Genomic DNA, 18,499 nt, shown 5'->3' on the forward strand with positions numbered 1-18,499 from the left:
GAATTGAGTCGGACAACGGGACTCATTTCAAAAACAGTCTCATAGACAACTGGGCCAAAGAGCATGGCATTGAATGGGTATATCACATCCCCTATCATGCACCAGCCTCTGGGAAAATTGAACGGTATAATGGGCTGTTAAAAACTACCCTGAAAGCAATGGGGGGTGGAACCTTTAAAAACTGGGATAAACATCTGGCACAAGCTACCTGGTTAGTTAACACCAGGGGATCTATCAATCGAGCTGGCCCTGCTCTGTCAGACCTTCTACATACAGTAGAAGGAGATAAAGTCCCGGTGGTGCATGAAAGGAATCTATTGGGAAAAACTGTCTGGATTCTTCCTGTAATGGGCAAAGGTAAACCCATTCGTGGGATTGCTTTTGCTCAGGGACCTGGATGTACTTGGTGGGTGATGTTGCAAGATGGTGAAGTCCGATGTGTCCCTGAAGGTGATCTGATTCTGGGTGAGACTACTTAATTTTGAACTGTATGTTGTTGCTGCATAAGTGTCTTTTAGGTTAAGACAGTGGTGATGCGACCGGAGCTAGCTTCATCAAGTGGCGTCTAGTAACCTCCTCGAGTCTGACATCTTTAACCTGCAACCCGTGGGCACGAACCATGACAAAAGAGAGACTGCTAGCCAGAAAGACTGCTGAGAGACTGTTAACCAGATGCAAACCCACAATCCTGAACCAAATGAACTTGATGGACTTTTTGCATAAAGATGAATCATAGACTAGTGATATGTATATATATATTTGAAAATGAAAAGGTAGTGGTGATCTGAGTATGACATGAATGGTATGGAATAAGGGGTGGAATGTCCTGGTTTGGCTCAAACCAGGCCAAATAGTCTTAGAGAACCCAAGGTCACTGCTTACGAGTAAAGAGCCGAAGGGGGTTGTACCTGCAGGGAGTAGTGGATGGGGCAGGTGACCCAGGATTGACCAGCAAGGTATTCCATCCCATACATGTCATTCTCACTTTCCTGTTTATCACTAACCCACTGCCTCCTGGAGGTGGGGCCCAGGAGGGAGGGGCCCTCCTGTCTCCCACTGATTGGTACCAGCTTTGCCAAATCTCCAGTTAAAAGCCTGCAGGTGTGATGGCAGTGGAGCTATTGCATTTTGCCCTCTGCCCGTGCTGGGTGGAGCTACTGCATTTTCCCTTCTGCCTGTGCTGGGGGGAGGTACTGCCTTTTCCCCTCTGCCTGTACTGGGGGGAGCAACTCTGCCTGAGGAGGATTTCCAAGCTCTTGATCTTGGTTTTGTACATATTTGTATATATTTGGTTATTTCTATTATTATTGTTATTATATTCTTTTTCATTATTATAGTTTATTAAAACTGTTTTAACTTTCCAACCCATAAGTCTCTCTCCCTTTTCCCTTTCCCTTTGGGGGGGGGAGAGGGTTAACAGAGAGCATCTGCCACCTGGTTAATAGCTGGCCCAGCTTTAAACTGTGACATCACTGAAGACAGAAACAATACAATAACCCCTTGAACACAGGTTTGTACCACATTTTCAGTCTATCCTACCTGACCTACAGGAGTTTGATTTTATTTATGTCTCTAGAAGATGATGCTTAATTTTGTAGCATGCTGAAATATTGGGCTGAATCTATTCCCTTGATTTTTTGAGACTGTGTACTGTGCAAGTTGATTTAGGTGTTAAAAATTTTGCTTTGATATCTATGCCTTTGAATGCCAAATACTTTGCCTTGATCCAGAAAATTATAGGAGCCAAGAGATATTATTCACATTGAAACGCACCTTGTCAAAACAAAAATTTCGGGGATGGGAAGAGAAAACTGGCCAGTTTCAAAGCATGAATGAAGCATCCCAGGACAGACCTGGTATGTTTGGTCCTGCAGTGGAAACCCTTGTGGTCAGGGCTGAATTCTCCCCCCGGTCAGACAGCTCATGTATTTGGAACAATTTGTGAAACGATAAGTCAGCTGGACTGGGAGCTGCCTGTGCGTAGTCAACAGAAGTACTGAGAAGCAGGAATGTGCCTCAAGTCAGTTTTTTTTGTTCTTTAAAATACCTTATTGGAGACTCTGGGCAGAATCGTTCTGCATTTGGAAATCTGCTTTTCCAAACCTTCTTTAGGAGAGGCATACACTTATCCTTTTCTCCTTAATCTAGCAAGAACAATTCTTGGTCCCTTCTGTAGGGCGTCTTGACTGATCAGATGATACAATATTAATTATGCTTCCCAAGTCATATGTTACAAGATACTTTGTCAGCAGTTGGATCACTCTGGACAAATCCCTCACCCTTTAGAAAAAAACAAACAGGATCAAAGCAACTTTTCTTTCAGAGAAAAGTCCATTGCCAGCTTCTAGGAGCTTTTCCTGTAAACACTTCTGTTCCTTAGTTACTAATGAACCAATGACTTCACTAGCTCAAGAGCACCAGAAAAAGAAACCTTTCAGCATCCTCCCTGCTAGTGAAAAGCAGCAAATGAGCTCCCACAAAAGGAGCTACTGGATTCAGCGAGAGACTCCCTGGTAACATCTGCCAGCTGAGTTTTCTCTTAGGCTGCAGCAACTTAGCGCTTGGCTTTTATTGATGCAGACCTATAGCTTATGCTGACATAACAGATGATTTAATAAGTTCCATATTATACAGGAAAGAATGTCAAGTCAGAATGAGCATAAAGCTAGTAATGTGCAGTCTTCACCTATCTTGGACTTAGTTGCTGTGATGATTCTGAGCAGAATAGCCTTGGAATAATGTGTCACTGGACTTTTGGAAAAGACCAGTAAAGGTTAAAAGTAACTCGCTGGTGCTTCCGAGATAAAAGGCAGTAAATGTATCTGAACCCTCCTCGCAGGAGATAGATATGCCATCGTTACTGTGCGAGGGAAGAATACCAAGGCCATATCAAAGTATGGTTCAATGCCAGGTTGCCTAGTTCTTGCTTTTGAAGACCAAGATTAGCATTTTGGAGGTCCCAGTGGTTGTAACATTACATATGAGCCTTTAGCGGCAAGTTGAAGTCTTGCTTATTATCCTGAAATGTTAAAAGCATGAAAAAGCTGTAACGTAAGTGTTCCCATTAAAAACAGGCAACCAAGGCACAAAACACAAATATAAGGAGGAGTTTCTCGTTCTGTTGCATGTAAGACCTTTTCTATGGTGATGGGAGAAGAGGGAAGAAGATAACCCCAGGAGTCGCAGGCTGCTTCTGAAGCTCTGAGAATTCTCCCTTCCACTCTAAATGGTGCCATTTCATGGTGCATTCTGTCTGGTCTGAGCCCCCTGTAGATTTATACTCTGTGTGCTCAGATTTTGCTGTATTAGAATAGTGCTTTTGTAATTGATCAGCTTGGATCTGTGTGGATGAAGTTTTTGTTGCAGCAGGAATAGTTTCAAAGATGTTGAAAAGTGATTAAAATGCTTCCTTTTATGGTACGGTCTATGAAGATAAATGATGGCTACAGAAAGAGACTTTACTATAAAGGTATTAAGTATTTGTAAGGAATTCTGTCTTTAGGCTGTTGAATGAGCGAATTTATCACTAGAGATTAATTACACTTAATTATATGCATACACTGAAAGGCTCCCAGTCTCTGTGCTCTTGCCTATCTTAATTTTTCTGCATCTGTTTTATGCTCCTTAGGCTGTACCAGTACTCACTTCCTTAATGTCCTTCATCCATCCTTGCCTTCTGACTCCTTCACCTTAACCAGTCAGCCATGTTTCCATCCTTTTCTCCTCCACTATCCTTCTGTGATATACTTTCACAACAGCAAAAGTACTACTGTTTTTCCTCCCATGGTTGAGTATAACTGGAAAAAAAAAACCCAACAAACCCACAACTAAAATGCAAGGACCACTGCTTTTAGCAACAAAAATATAGTCCTGAGTTTAATAAAGCTATTTGAACCTTTGCAATTTACTCCAAATTTTTGGTACTGACCCAGGAACCTTGTCCTTGTATATGTGTGTTTAGTGCTTTGATGTTGCAGAAGGAATTAAATAACTTTTCTTGAAAATACAGTCTCTCTCATTTGAATAACTACTCACATTGTAAATCTGTGGCACTGTATAACTTGTGATTCTTGATCATATGGGCCAAAATCTCTGGGAAATGAGGATTAGCATATATTAAAATCAAATTTAAGTCAATTTGATAACAAAATGTGGTGTTTAGCTGAACCAGAGTGAACTGTTGCATAGGGAGAACAAATTATGTAGTCTTGGGATTTATATTTGATAGTCTTATTGCAACAGACTATAGATAATAGAAAACTGTCTACCAAATCAGTCATCTCCACAAAAAGGCATGTCTAATTATTTTACTCTTATAGTTTGCTAATCTCCTTGTTAGAGTTGTCTTCTCATATTATGAGAAACCAATATAAGTAGAATGTTTCTACTTTTTCATTAAATGGAGGGATAGAGGCTTGTTTTTTCCTAAGCTGTAATTAAAGCTGGTTATTCCTGCATTCACGAAGGCAATAGATGAAAACTTGATTTAGAAGAAAATACTTTAAGGCTTGCTGATTGCAAAAGAGCTAATTTTCTTAGTGCAAGCAGTTTGAGGATATTTTCAGGATATTTTAAAAGGTAGAGTCTTGTTTCTAAATGAAACTCTGTATGCACCTTTATCTTGTAATGATTTTAAAAGCTGAATTGGGATTAACTTCATGTGGTCATCTACATGTTTGATCAGTAGTTACTTTTGGGGAAGATGTATGACACTTAGCTTCTGAAATTATTCTGAATCATAATTTAAGAGTTCATCCTGACAATGTTCCTTCTGATTCATTTATTAAAGTATTAACCTGGTGATGAGTGGGTGGTGAAACAGTCCTGTATAACTTCAGTAACCATCCGTGTAAAATGAAGACCTTTTAAACAACGCATAACCTGAAAGTTACTTTTTAAAGACTGCCTGAGAGAAACTTAGGTTTGAAAGTTGTTCCCTCTCCCTGTACTCTGGTCATCCATCTTTATTCAGCCTACGTGGATCTGTACATGGCATTTTTGTTTTAGTTACTGGTTATTTGTTTCTCTACACGCACCTGTAGACCTAATTTAGGTGATGATGTTTTCTTTCTCCTTCAGGTGTGTTGAGCATAGATCACTACACTACAGGTTTTTGTCTTTCCATAGGCACATAGGGTTAAAATTCAGTAGAATGCATTCATTTTACACTAGGGACTTTAGCACAGACAGACTTTGGCAGCATTTATTGGCATAGATAAGATGATTTAAGTCAGGCGCACAAGGGTCAGAGTTTCAAAGATCCACAGGCTTGTGCTTGTTTTGACTTCAGGGGGAGCTGGCTAAATTCTTCTAAAAATTACAGCCTTGAGGCCCTAGCTGCAGTTAAGTTGCATGTAGTTATTCTTGAAACACAACACAGGTATCTAATAAATGTGGTACTTCTCATCACGTGTACAAGAGCATCTTTCTCATTAAATATAGTGCCTTATTCCAGGCAGAAGCATGATACATATGGTGGTTTGTTTTTTTCAGACACTTTTTTAATCAGAAGGATACAAGAAAAGAGGACGTGAGAGGACTGTAGTCCAAAAACGGCAATTCTACTTCTGTTCTTTATACCAAGGTGATTGTACTGATGTCTGAATTTTAGTCACGTTGGTTGTAGTGGACAGCATTCATTTTGGCTTTCCTGAAATGCAGTATAGGTTTAAAATGACTTTGTTTTAAAACAATCCTTCCCATGCCCTGGTTTCCTTCTAACCATCTGAAAAAGATTTAGAAGCACAAATGGAAAATAAAAATTAGCAGTTGAAGCTGTGAGAGTAAAATTACAAGGTTTATTTACCCTCATGCTTCACTTAATAAACTGATGGACAGATGGGATTAAATGAATTTTCCTCCACTCAGTGTTAGTGTGTTGTACCATTAGGTTCATGCTGTTGGTTGTATGTCTGAGACATCCATGCTGGGCCTTTCTCTGGAAAAACAATGCTGAGTTAGCTGCATTATTGATCACTTACAGCCTGCTAATCCTGACATTTGTAATTCAGTTTATACGAAATCGGAGAAGGGAGAGAAGGACTGATGTCTCTTTTCTTAAATCCAATGAGTAAGCTGGGCCTCTGTGAGCCAGGTGGGGTGTCTGCTTGAGTTGAGCGAGTAGCCAGTGCTAAATTTTGCAGTTTAATAACAGCTAATATCTTTTGTGTTCAGACAGAGTTTGTACATACTTTTCCCCTGCCCCCTCAGTACCTGGGCTAGCTGATGGTGGAACCTACAGCCTTTCAAACTGTGCAAAAAGGAGCTCCCTGCTCTTTCTGTGGCTTCAGGAAAAATATGCTGGATGCAGGGAAAAGCTGTTGTTCATGGAAGAAAAGCTGAGCTGGCAAAGCTTTCATCCACATTCTGGAAGAATGCTTGGGGAATATCTGCTGAATACAGTGAATTAACTTGGTCTCATTTATGGGGTGGCAGAAATACTGCTGTTGGAAAGAAAACTTCTCCTAAAAGGACTTGCTGCTGTCCCTGTCTTTTCATGAGATAATAAATCACACAACTGGTGCATGTTCAAGAGAGCAAGGCTAGCTCAGTTTTGGTTTCAGTGAGGACGTGGTATAGTTGTTTATGGGTTTTTTCAGTTCCTCATAGTACAAATAGAAAGGGATTTCTTTGGTTGGAATCAGGTAAATGCATAGCAGCACCTTGTACCCCTTATGATAAGCAGTGCTGTTTTGGCTTGTAGTCATTTTCACACCCACCTACTCAGGCTGCATGAAAAATGCACAGTTTAAATCCCTGCAATGTCTGAGACTCATGATTTCTCTTTCAGAGTTCAGATGGATCCCTCTCTGGGGTTATGCAGAAGTGGAAGGAGTATCAGCTCCAATGCCTGAAATACTTCCATGAGGCACCGCCCCGTCACGGCAGGTAAGCCTGCTTGGTAGAGATAGGATGTATTAATTTTTAAAATGCATGATAACAGTAGCAAGGGAGTGATTATGAACTTGAAAATACTTCTCCAGCTTACTTTCCAGTCTGTTTCTTCTTTATCTCATTTGCTTCCACCTGCTCACTGTGGGACTCTTCCCTCTGTTGAGGAAGCATCTTATAGAACAATATCATTGTAAAGGTGTTAGTCTTTAGGTCCAGAGTGTTTTGCAGTGGCAAGTGGTGTCTGTAACACATCAAAGCAGCACACTAATGTAATACCCTTGAAACTTCTTTAGGGGTCAGCGTTGAGAGAGCACACAGGTGTTAGGAAATCTGGGACCATGCTGTTCACATTGACCTAGCAGTTTGTGGGCCTTAAAGTTGGTGTAAATTATTTTGAGCATTGTAAAATGCTCAAATGGCTTTTAAAAAAAAAAAAACAAGTCTTAGTGAAAATGAGAATGCAGCTTGTCTTAGCAGTTGAGCTGCTGTAATGTGCTGAGAGCAGCTACGATGTGCCAGCATCATGGTGTTTAGAGGACGCTGGTGACTTGTCAATGACACTCAGAAGTAGATACAGTGCAGCCTCTCCTATGCTTCAGTGCTTTTGTGACACACTGAGAAAGATAAGATGGGTCTAAATTTGTATCTGTGAAGAATTATTTCCAAAATGTTAACTTTGCTTCTCTTAGCTACCTTATTATGGCAGAGTGAGAGCGGTAGCTGATGACAACAATGGCAGAGAAACATTCATCTCCCTCTGGTGCATTGTCCTGTTGAGCGGTTGAGTGCTGCCCTCTCAGAATGACAGTGTAATAAATCTGAAGTTGAAGTATTCTCATGTTGATTAAGCTGTAATGCAAAGTTATGGCTGTGTGTGGGTATTTTGTTGATGGATCTATAGATTAGGCTACACTTTCCAACTGCATGACTGTGAACCATTCTCAGGAATGATTATCTACAGTATTCATAGAAAAAATTATTTTAAATTAAACTGAGACACTTAAGGGTGTAAAAGAGAAAAGATGGGAATGGATCAGTATTGATTTACCTTTCTTGTCTCTTGATTTAGTCAAAGACACTAGTCTTCTTCAGTTCCCTCTGAAACAACAGTTTCCTGTTGTGTGGGGATAAACTCCTTTGGACAAATAAATCTTGTTTAACTCTATGTCAAGCTTAATTGCATAATGCTGTTACGGCTTAAATGCACATGTCCGTGTTTCCTTTTATCTTCTGCTCTTCAGTCTTTTCGTCCTTGCAGTATTAATACAAGGCAGTGGCATGACCCTCCCTTCCATCTCTCTGCAGAAGGCAAGTTCCGCAACAGAACGTTTGACAATTATGCCTGCTGGCCAGATGGACTGCCCGGCACCTACGTGAATGTCAGCTGCCCCTGGTATCTCCCCTGGGCTAACGCAGGTAAGAGCCTTTCCTTATAGGCACAGCTTTACACCAACCCTCTTTTCCTTGAACAGTCTTAGCAAGGATAAAATTGACTTAAATGGCTATGAGTGCAGTCAGTTCTCTGCAACATAAAAGTAGGAATGGGGCTTAGTATGATACACTTTCTCCTGCTAAATGGAGGTAAAATGAAAATGAGAGAAGAACCCTGTTCTTAAGGGTTGCATTTAGTTTGGATCTGGTTTTGCTGCTTGAATAGTGGTGACTATTAATAAAATAGTACTGTGGTGCTTGTTTGAAGACTATCGAATAATAACAATGGTGTAGTTTGAAAACTGTGAGATAAAAGTAGCAAAGCTAGACGGTAGGTCATCCTGTCATAGATAAAGACAAAAAGGTCTAAAGTGAAAATGTTTTGTGCTGCTTCCTGAGATAAACTTAATTCCCAGAATGCTGCAAGATGAAGGTGTTGTCAGTGGTTGCAAAGACTTTTTTTCTCTGACGTACTTAATGTCGCCTTTAGATTTTACACCCTTATGTACATGTACACTTGATGCCACTTGAAGGCAATGTGTATTAGATCGCTTCATCTAGTATTCTGTCTTTGAAACCAGTGACTTGTACAGCTTGTTCTTTGTGAAGACCTTTCTATGTTTTGAAGTCTAAATGAAACAGTTTATTAAGTAGCTACCTTGGTGTGGCAAATTGTCTTCGGCCCCTGTTAAGGGACAGAGGATACTGGTTAGTGAAGATGTATAAATCTGACTGCTGGACGTAAAGATGGTTAAAGTGTGGAGTACATGTTGTAAGTGTTGGTACGAAGGGATTTCAGGAATGAAAAAGAAAAGGAATGGGATGGGGTGGTCAGAGGATACTTAAATGTATTGGATAATGTGGGACCTGGGGCATGATGCAAATGGTATGGAATAAGGGGTGGAGATTGTACTGGGTCTGTCTGGGATGGAGGTAACTTTCTTCATAGCAGCCCATATGGTGCCATTTTTTGTATTTATGGCTAGAAGTGTTGATAATGCACCAGTGGTTTGGCTGTTGCTGAACAGTGCTTGCACAGCATCAGAGCTCTCTCCAACACGTGCCCTTCCCAAGGTCAGTAGGCTGGGGGTCTGCAGGAGGTTGGGAGGTGACATAATTGGGACAACTGACCTGATCTGACCAAAGGGATATTCCCTGCCATAGGACACTGTGGTCAGCAATAAAAGCTCAGGGAAAGGGGGAAGAAGGGGGTAGAGGCACTCATGGTTATGGTGTTTGTCTTCCCAAGTAATGGTTACGCATGTTGAGGCTCTGCTTTCCAAGAAGTGGCTGGACATCTGCCTGCTGATGGGAAGCAGTGAATAAATTCCTTATTTTGCTTTGCTTGCACGTGCAGCTTTTGCTTTCCTTATTAAACCATCATTATCTTGAAAGGGTGGTGGTGTGTGTGTGCGGGGGAATCCTCACACCAAAATCAAAATGTCATCACAACACTGACAAAGGTGGACAATTTACACACACAATAAAACTCCACCCCTTGTCCCTTCACTGCTTTACAACCACAAAAGATACCCCACAATTATTCCCCTCTCTGGCAATGTCCAGACCCAGTTTTGCCCATTACCTCTCCCAGTTTACTGTCTTTATCTTGACCAATGAGCTTTTCCATCTTATTTTCTTCTCCATCCTGTTGCGGAGGGGGAGTGGGGGAGCGGCTGGGTGGGTATCTGGCTGCTGGTCAAGGTCAGCCCATCACATCCACCATGGTATTTCCAGGAGCTGCAAGGAAGTCTCTGCTCTGGTGCCTGCAGCACCTCCTCCCCTCATCGTCTCTGACCTCAGTGTTCACAGGGCTGTTTCTCACACTTTTTTTTTCTCACCCCTCACTGCCAGCCAGTGTTTGCCCCTTTCTTGCATACATTTCCCCTGAGGTGGCACCATCTTGGCTGAGGGGCTCCGCTATGCCCTGCGGTGGGTCCATCGGAACTGGCTGTGTCCATTATGGGGCAGCTCCAGCCTCTCCTCACAGAGGCCACCCTGCAGTCCCCCACTGCCAACACCTAGACACATTACACTTGGTAATCTGCTGTAGCACTTAACAGCTCTTAGTGTTGAGTGGGAGAGATGCTTGGAAACGTACAAATTTGGTGATGGTGTGTGTGGGGGGAAAAAATGTCAGGTCAACTATTACAACCCTTTAACTTTGTGGCTAGCTTGTCTCAGAAGCTAGCCTAAAACAAAAGTGGATTGTGTTTGGATGCTATTTTCACTTTAACTTGGTGCATCTTTTATACTAGGGTTTCAAGGGAAGAGATGGGAATTGTTATATTGTACTTAATGATTAGGAACACACGTGGTGTGTGTGGGAGAGATCGTCTGCTCCACTCCTTCTGCCCCTGTGCTCCGGGGTCCTGCTGCCACTTGGTTACCTCTTCTGCCTTGTCTGCTTTCCTAAGTGACCTTGCACTCTTTGGCAGTTTTATTCGTGTCTTGTTTGTGCTGAACATCTATGTTGGGGTGACTTCCTCTCTTCCCTCCCACCCCAGATGTATTGCTCTATATTCTACTGGGTGAATATTATGCTGTTGTGTCCATATTTCTGATTTCTGCACATCTCTTGTATTATCTCAGCTGTCTTGGTAGTAACTGCCAATTTGATAACCTCTGAAGTTAAAATGCTATTTGCTAATACTCTTCAGATTATTAATAAAGATGTTATGGTTTTAGAATGGGTAAACAAGCTTTTATAAACGTATAAAATTAATATTTACCTCATAATTAATTGACATAAAATCAGATGCTGCAGAATTTTTTCGAATAATGCTAATCTTTCTGGATATCTAAAACTCTTCACAGGATTAAAATTCTTTCCTCTAAACTTGTTTACTTGCAATCTTTAAGACCCTGGACACAGTTGTTTGACTTCCAACTGCTCTTGAAACATCACTGCTGGAGAGTGCCAAGGTTTAACACAATACTGCAGATTAATAAATATTGGAAGTTGCAATATGTTTCATACTTCTGGAAATAAGTTTTTTAAAAAAGTTAATTATCCTGAAAATAGTGTTTGTTTGAGTGAAAAGAATAGCAGCATTTTGTATAACCCCTTGCTAGGGAGGATTACAAAAGTACTTCAGAAAGTCATTAGACCTCTGGATGTGTTCCCTTGTTATGCATGCTGTGCATGTACCTCAGGCTCTGTTTTATCAGCGAGGAATAAGAATGGAACAAGGAGGCCTTTCATTGTCTAATATAAAACGAGAACTTTGTATCGGTGCCAGGTATGCAATTTAGTAGCCTGAATTACCATGACCTGATATTATTTCATGATGTCTTGTAGATTCATGTTCAAAGTGAATGCAAACGGGCTGCCATGATGAAGAGGTAACATCTTTATAATAGACTATCTAGAGCAATAGGAAATTAGACACCCTGTGATTTACAGTAGTTACTAAAGCATGCTTATTGCTTGTTCTTGCTTAGACCCCTCCTTGGAACTTGAAATAGAGTCTAGCACTGCAGGCCTTTCATCTCTTCACCTGATGAAAATGGAGAAAATTAAAAGATGAGACCTTGTTTGGGAAGTACCTTCAAAACATGTTCAGTGAAGGTCATCATTAAGTGTGAAGTGCTTCAGCCATGCTTACTCATTTAAGACTGCTGTTCCTTTGATTAGGAGTCAGGTTTTCAAGTGCATAAAAAAAAAAAAAAAAAATTGCTGGGGGACTTCCCACCATCCCCCCAGAAGTCCCCTGGGGAATAAATTGAAACACATGAAACTGAATACTGCTTATGATGGAGTACTGAAATGGAGCAAGCATTGACTGCAAGTCTCTTCAACCTGGCCATTCCTGTAAAAAGTGTAGAAGAGTCGGAAGAAGGGAGGGGTGACCCAGGAGGCATGTGGAAACACTGATCACTCAAGGATAGGATTAGGAAGGCCAAAGCCCACCCAGAATCTGACAAGTAATGTGAAGGGGGCAACAGAAAGGGCTTCTAAACAGATATGAGAGAAAAATTTGGATCCACTGCTGAATGGGGCAGGAGGATCTTGTGACAAAGGATGGGGAAGTGACTGAGGTACTCACTGCCTTCTTTGTCATGGCCTTTACTGGTAAATCTTGCCTTCAGCAATCCTGGACCCCTGAGATCAGTTAAAGTCTGGAGCAAGGAAGACTTACCCTTAGTGGAGAAGGGTTAGGTTATGGAACACTTAAATGGGACATACACCAGTCCATGTGACTTGGTGGGATGTACTAACAAGTACTGAATGAGCTGGTTGATGCTATTATGAGCCCGCTCTTGATTATCTTTGAAAGGTCATGGCAATTGAGGGAGATTCCTGAGGACTGCAAGAAAGCAATTGTCACCACTATCTTCAAGAAGCACAAGGAGAATCTGGGGAACTATAGGTGATTGGCCTTGCATTAGTCCCCAGAAAAGTGATGGAGCAAATAAACCTCAAAACTGTTTCCAAGCACATGAAGGACAAGAAGGTGATTGGGAGTAGTCAGCAAGGATTTATGAAGGTGAAATCATGCTTGATGAACCTGATGAGATGACTAGCTTGGTAGATAAGGGGAGAGCAGTGGATGTGTTTAATCTTGACTTTAGTAAGGCTTTTGACACTGTCTCCCATAACATTCTCATTGACAAACTGATGAAGTGTGGATTAGACAAATGAACAATGAGATTAACTGAAAACTGGCTGAGCAGATGGGCATATAGTGTTGTGGTCAGCAGCACAAAGCCCAGTTGGAAATCAGTCCCTAGTGGTGCACCCCACTAGGGCCAATACTGTTTAACATCTTTATTAATGGTCTGGATGATGGGACTGAGTGCACCTTCAGTAAGTTTGCAAAACATATAAAACTGGGAGGAGTGGCTGATACACAACATGGTTGTGCTGTCATTCAGAAGGACCTTGAGAAGCTGAAGAAACAAGCTGACAGGAATCCTGTGAAGTTATGCAAAAGGAAATGCAAAGTCCTACCCCTGGGGAGCAACAGCTGCATGCACCAGTAGTGACTGGGTGGAAAGCAGCTTTGCAGACAAGACTCTGAAGGTCCTGGTGGACACCAAGGTCAGCAGGAGCGGCAATGTGCCCTTGAGGCAAAGAACACCAACAGCTTCCTGGGCTGTATTGGGAAGAGCATCACTGGCACCTCAAGGGGATGATCCTTCCCCTCTACTCTGGGGGGTGAGACACATCTGGAGTGCTTTGAGTGCTTTGTCCAGTTCTGGGCTCCTCAATATGAGAGAGACATGGACATACTGCAGCAAGTCCAGAAAATGACTGTGAAGATTATTAGAGGATGGGAGTGTCTCTCATATGAGATTGAGGCTGAGAGCGCTGGTATTCTTCAGCGTGGAGAAGAAAAGGCTCAGGGGGGATCTTATGTGTATGGTCACAAATTGAAATACAGGACACTTCCTTTAAACATAATTATTTTACTGTGAGGTTTGTTAAACACCTGGAACAGGTGACCCAGAGAGGTTTTGGAGTCTATCCGTGAAGAGAGTGTCAAAGCCTGACTGGATGTCGACCTGAGCAACTTGCCCTAGTTCTCCCTGCTTGAGCAGGGTGTTACACTAGGAAATCTCCAGAGTTCTCTTCCAATCTTTGCTGTTTTGTGATTCTCTGTTTCTGTCTTTTTTTTTTTTTTTTTTTTAAGATAAGTCTCAGTAACTAGTTACTGTCAAGTGTTACAAATTTCCATTGGTGTCAGCCAGAATAGCAGATGGGGAAAAGAATTTGCATGGGAAGAGTTTGTAATGCTGGAGCATTCTTTGATCAATTACAGGTTTTGCAAACGTTATACTTTAGCAGCTTTTATTCTTGTTTGTGTCCCACTCTTCTTGTCGTAGTGGCTGTCAGTCTTGAGCCTGCCCTTCTGCAAATCTCTACAGCAGATGTAGCTCAGCGGGTTGCCTAGCAGAGTGACAAGCCAAAACTGATATGGAGAACTTTTTACCTGCTCAGCAGCTATGTGCTCTGTCACTAGTCCAACCCCACATGATGTTAGTAGGTTCTGGTCTCTACCTGCTGCCACAGAGGTGCTCACTGAGGTGTAACTTTCTTCTTGCTTCCTTAATGTGGCACCTTCTGAATCGCTGCCTGTATTGTGGGCATGGGTTCAGCAGTGATGCTTTCTCCAGGTCTTCAGATTGCTCATTTATCTCAAGGTACAAAAGCAACTGCAGGGAGATGGGAATCTGTTCATTGAAAAGCTTGAGAATAAAACCGGTGTTCTCAGTGCTGTCCGTCTATTCAGACTTGTGTGCGTATGGAGACTCAAGACTGGTCTTTCACAAGGCATGTCCATGGAGGATGGGCCTGCAAGTCTTGTGTGCTAAGCAATGTGTGCATTTGCAAGGTTTTGTCTTGCAGCATCGCTTGCCTTGTGATTGCAACATCCGTCTTCTGCCCTTTTTGAAAGTGCTGCTTGCTAAGGCAGCCTATAAAGTACAGCAGAGACAATCAATACTGTCCCACTTGTGTGTCAGATATCTTTAGAAACACTGAGCCTGAAACTTTTTTTTTTGGTTGTGTTACCTGGCAAGTGTGTCAGCATCCCTGCCAAACTCTGTATTGGCATGCTGTCAGCAAGGATGGACTCTGAAAGCTGGGAATATGCCAGTGATAATTGAATAAAAGAAAGATTGCAACATTAGACCAAGATTTTCTGCTTGAAACCAGGTATCCCTGTACTGCTACAGACTTGCTTTGTGACAAGCAAGTAAATTAAACCTGAATTTTTAGAGGAATTTTTGTTTTATAGCTCACACTGAAGTACTGGGCATTGGGTTGTCGGTGCACTTTTAGGATGTGGCTCAAAGGTTGGTTTATTACATGTTTCTTCAGTGGCACTTCACTGCTGCCTTTTTTCCATCTGTAACTGTGCAGCAAACGAGATTGGGAATTCCACCCAGTGGAAGTGCGGGGTTTTGTCCTCGTTCCTTTGTCTTTTGCGCCCCATCGCCCCGTGCAGATCAGTTTCCTGATTGGTGTGATTGCAAGTGTATTAGCATTCATCTGCTTCAAGTATATTGGTCATCATAGTTTTGCCTTAACTCAACAGGAAATTGTGACATAAGGGTATTGTAGGTATCTGAGTAATCAGTATCACACTGAAGCCAAAGGAGCTGAGGTTTAGAGTAGCCTCTGCTTCAATGCAGGTTAAACCATTGTCACTGGAATGAGAAATGGGTGGCCAGTATGTCTCACAGCACAGTGCAAGTGTTTGATGTAATAGAAAATGAGGAGCCCAGACACTGCTGGGCTGTAACTACATGGTAGGAGTTCACAAAGTCATCTCTGTCCCTCTAGTAACATGTAAAGTAGCTTTGTGCATGCAGTGAGGAAGCCGTTTGGGACAATGAGAAGCAATGGCATTGGGACAAACAGAAGGTGGAGGGGAATCTAATTTTGGTCAAACAAAGCATTCTGTTTAGGGCTCTCTAGTGAAATTCATAAATTTTCTCTTTGGAAAGACTTCTTGTTTTTCAAATTGGTGTTTTGAGATGCTTTGAAAATATGAAGTGAAATGGCTGGATTATCAAAACACATGCATGTTTAATTTCTGCCATGCCCTGCTTCTTCACCCTCAAAAGAACCCAAAAAACAAACCAAAGCTTTTTTTAGCCTGCTTATGCATCTTTGAAAGAGCAACAATTTCAAACCTGTATGGGCTATTTCACTCCAGCTCTATTTTGCTTCTATTTGCTCTTATGCAACTCCCACTGTTAGGCAGGTCTTCATGGGAAGATGCTGAAGTAGCAGGAGGGAGGCTGTTGCTAAAAGGATTTGTTCTGTGAAGTTGCCAGCACAGATTGTGGACCATGGCCAAAGCTTGTTGAAGGCAAATTTCACATACTTTCTGGCTGCCTGAGTCAAAGCTTTTGTTCACATATGTGTCTTGGGCCAAACCTTGCCTTTAGTGAAAACCTAGAAAGCCTACTCAGTTTATGGTAGCATTGAGGTTACACCAGGTAAACTTTACACGTTTTGCTATCCACACTGCAGTCAGTGAGATTACCATGAGTTATACTAAGGCAGCGGCTGTCTCAGGGTCCGGTCAGTGCAGAAGCCTCCGAGAGGAGCAGTATTCCTTTAAGGGATGGCAGGCAGTTCACCTCACTGTCCCTGGCTGTGTGCTTTTTCTTGTTACCTTCTTATGATTGAAGGCTAGCTGCCAATAACACCATGTGGATTTGGAAACTGTGGAGCTGCACAACTCATCTTGCAATTATGCCTCCTCTGGGGTTCTGATATTTTATTGTTTAATAGCACTAAATCCTTTTTAATTAAAAAACCTTCCAGAGGTACTAGTTTCAGACAAATATGTGAACAGTAGCAACATCAGTTGCTCCTATATGCACTGGGCTTCATAAAGGCTGGCTGCAAACTTGCATTAACACAGATGTGGCTATTATTTGGATCTCTACTCAAAATCTTCTGGACTCTTTGAATGCTTTTGTTTCAGCTTAGGACCTGTCTCTGGTTTTGAGGTATCTGACACCTGAACTGGCTCGACTCCTGGTCTGTATCTGTATTGGTATCTTACTTTGGCACTGTAGTGAATTTTGAAGCAACCCCCTGATTGTCCTACTTGCTGTGACTGGGTTAGTTTGAGCAGTTTTGGGGTCTGTTTCTGTGGAGGAATCTAAACGAGAAGTTATTCCCCAGGTGTGCACTGGATTCTCTCCAGTCCTGGATGGAGACATAAGACCTAATGATTTGTCTATACTACTCTGAAGTCTTCCAATATGACCATACACGGGCCATTGGAGGACTCCTGAACTACCAAGCTTTCATTAAATCCTGAATGTTTTCTGTGTCAGGTAAAGGGCCAGATGGCTTGTATGCCTTTAACTGCTGTTGTCCATGAGGCCTCAATGCTTTATAATTCCCCATGTTCTCTAGATCCATGTTTCTCCTAGTTTGAAATCCTTTCCTTTTTTTAACTAATAACTTCTGTTGTCATTCACCTTTGCTTAAATCACTTGTTTCCTGTAATTCACTTTATTTTATATATTATCCTCTCTTTACTACATTAAGTGTTGGAATGGTGACACCTGCTCCTTTGTTCTCCAAGAAGACCAGGCAAAGTACAGCCTGGGGACCCCTGGAAACAACATAGCTTTTCAGCCTGTGACGTGAAAGACCGGAAAGTCTCTCTGGTGGCAAAATAACCCAGCAGTAATATCAGATGATCTTTGATAGTAACCTTGTGGCTACCTCTGGCTACTAGAGATGCAGTCAGAGTCTGATTAAGTCTAATAAGTTGAAGGGCATCACGGAGATCTGGGACCACAGCTGTACTTTGCACAGTAGTTTTGCCCAGTCACAGAGATTGCATGAACTGAGCTTCATCTTGGGGGCATGGTAAGGCAGAGGCCAGAGACTGGGTTGCTCTTCCAGAGTACCTTTAGGAGCAAGGACACGTCCAGGTCAGCTCTTTCCCGTTTCCCCCTGCTGTAACCTACATCTGAGACCCTTTTTCCAGCACTCCCCATTCCGTCTCTGGTGATAGAACTGCTTTTCCTGTCATTTCTTTAGGTAAGTGTAAGCTCTGCATGAGGCTTTGGGTAGAAATGGGGCATTACCTCAGAGCTGCCAAGTGCTGGAGGTTACCAGTCTGACCGTGAGGATTTTATGCTTTTTAAAAGCAATTTCCATAGGGCTATGAGGTATAGGCAAACCTTCTTGTGGTGCAGCAGGGATGGTGGAAACTGTCTGCACAGTCCCCACTCTGCATTAGTGTCTAGCTTAGTGCTGGCTACTGTTTAAATCATGAACTCAGCAAGCCTTTATACTTCTCTCCTGCGTGGCATCTTCGCCTCCCCAAAAGCTGTGGTTGTAGACTTACACAGGTGTAATGGCATCATGCACAGCAATAGTTCAGATCCTATTCCCTGTTACACAAGCAGCAGAAACATAAGTGTTGAAATGGATTTTGTTTGGGATCTGAGATTAATCTGTGGTGGTTGTGGCCACCAAGGAGAAGGGCTGAAACAGGAAAGAAAAGCTCGTCACGTTTGTCAAGGTGTTGCCACAAGTGCTTTGGGTCCATGACACGCCATATTGTGACCCGAGTCAGAGAGGATTACAAGTAGACTTCTGCCTTGGCAGGGATTTTGGGTTGTTGACTGTTGGTGGGGATGGCCAGTAGCGTAATGCCCTCCTCACACCAGGTATGCTCCTGGGCTG

General features: G+C 42.2%; 1 protein-coding gene across 1 annotated transcript in view; it reads left to right on the forward strand.

Moving 5' to 3' along the window:
- Positions 1-18,499, forward strand: part of LOC137662282 (glucagon-like peptide 1 receptor) — a 67,228-nt gene that overhangs the window by 29,259 nt on the left and 19,470 nt on the right. Inside the window, exons 3-4 of the mRNA XM_068398590.1 lie at positions 6,791-6,888; positions 8,153-8,310. Of these exons, the coding sequence (XP_068254691.1) occupies positions 6,791-6,888; positions 8,153-8,310 (256 nt within the window). The remainder of the gene's footprint in view (positions 1-6,790; positions 6,889-8,152; positions 8,311-18,499) is intronic.

This window comes from Nyctibius grandis, chromosome 1, assembly GCF_013368605.1.
Source record: "Nyctibius grandis isolate bNycGra1 chromosome 1, bNycGra1.pri, whole genome shotgun sequence".
Classification (NCBI taxonomy): Eukaryota; Metazoa; Chordata; class Aves; order Nyctibiiformes; family Nyctibiidae; genus Nyctibius; species Nyctibius grandis.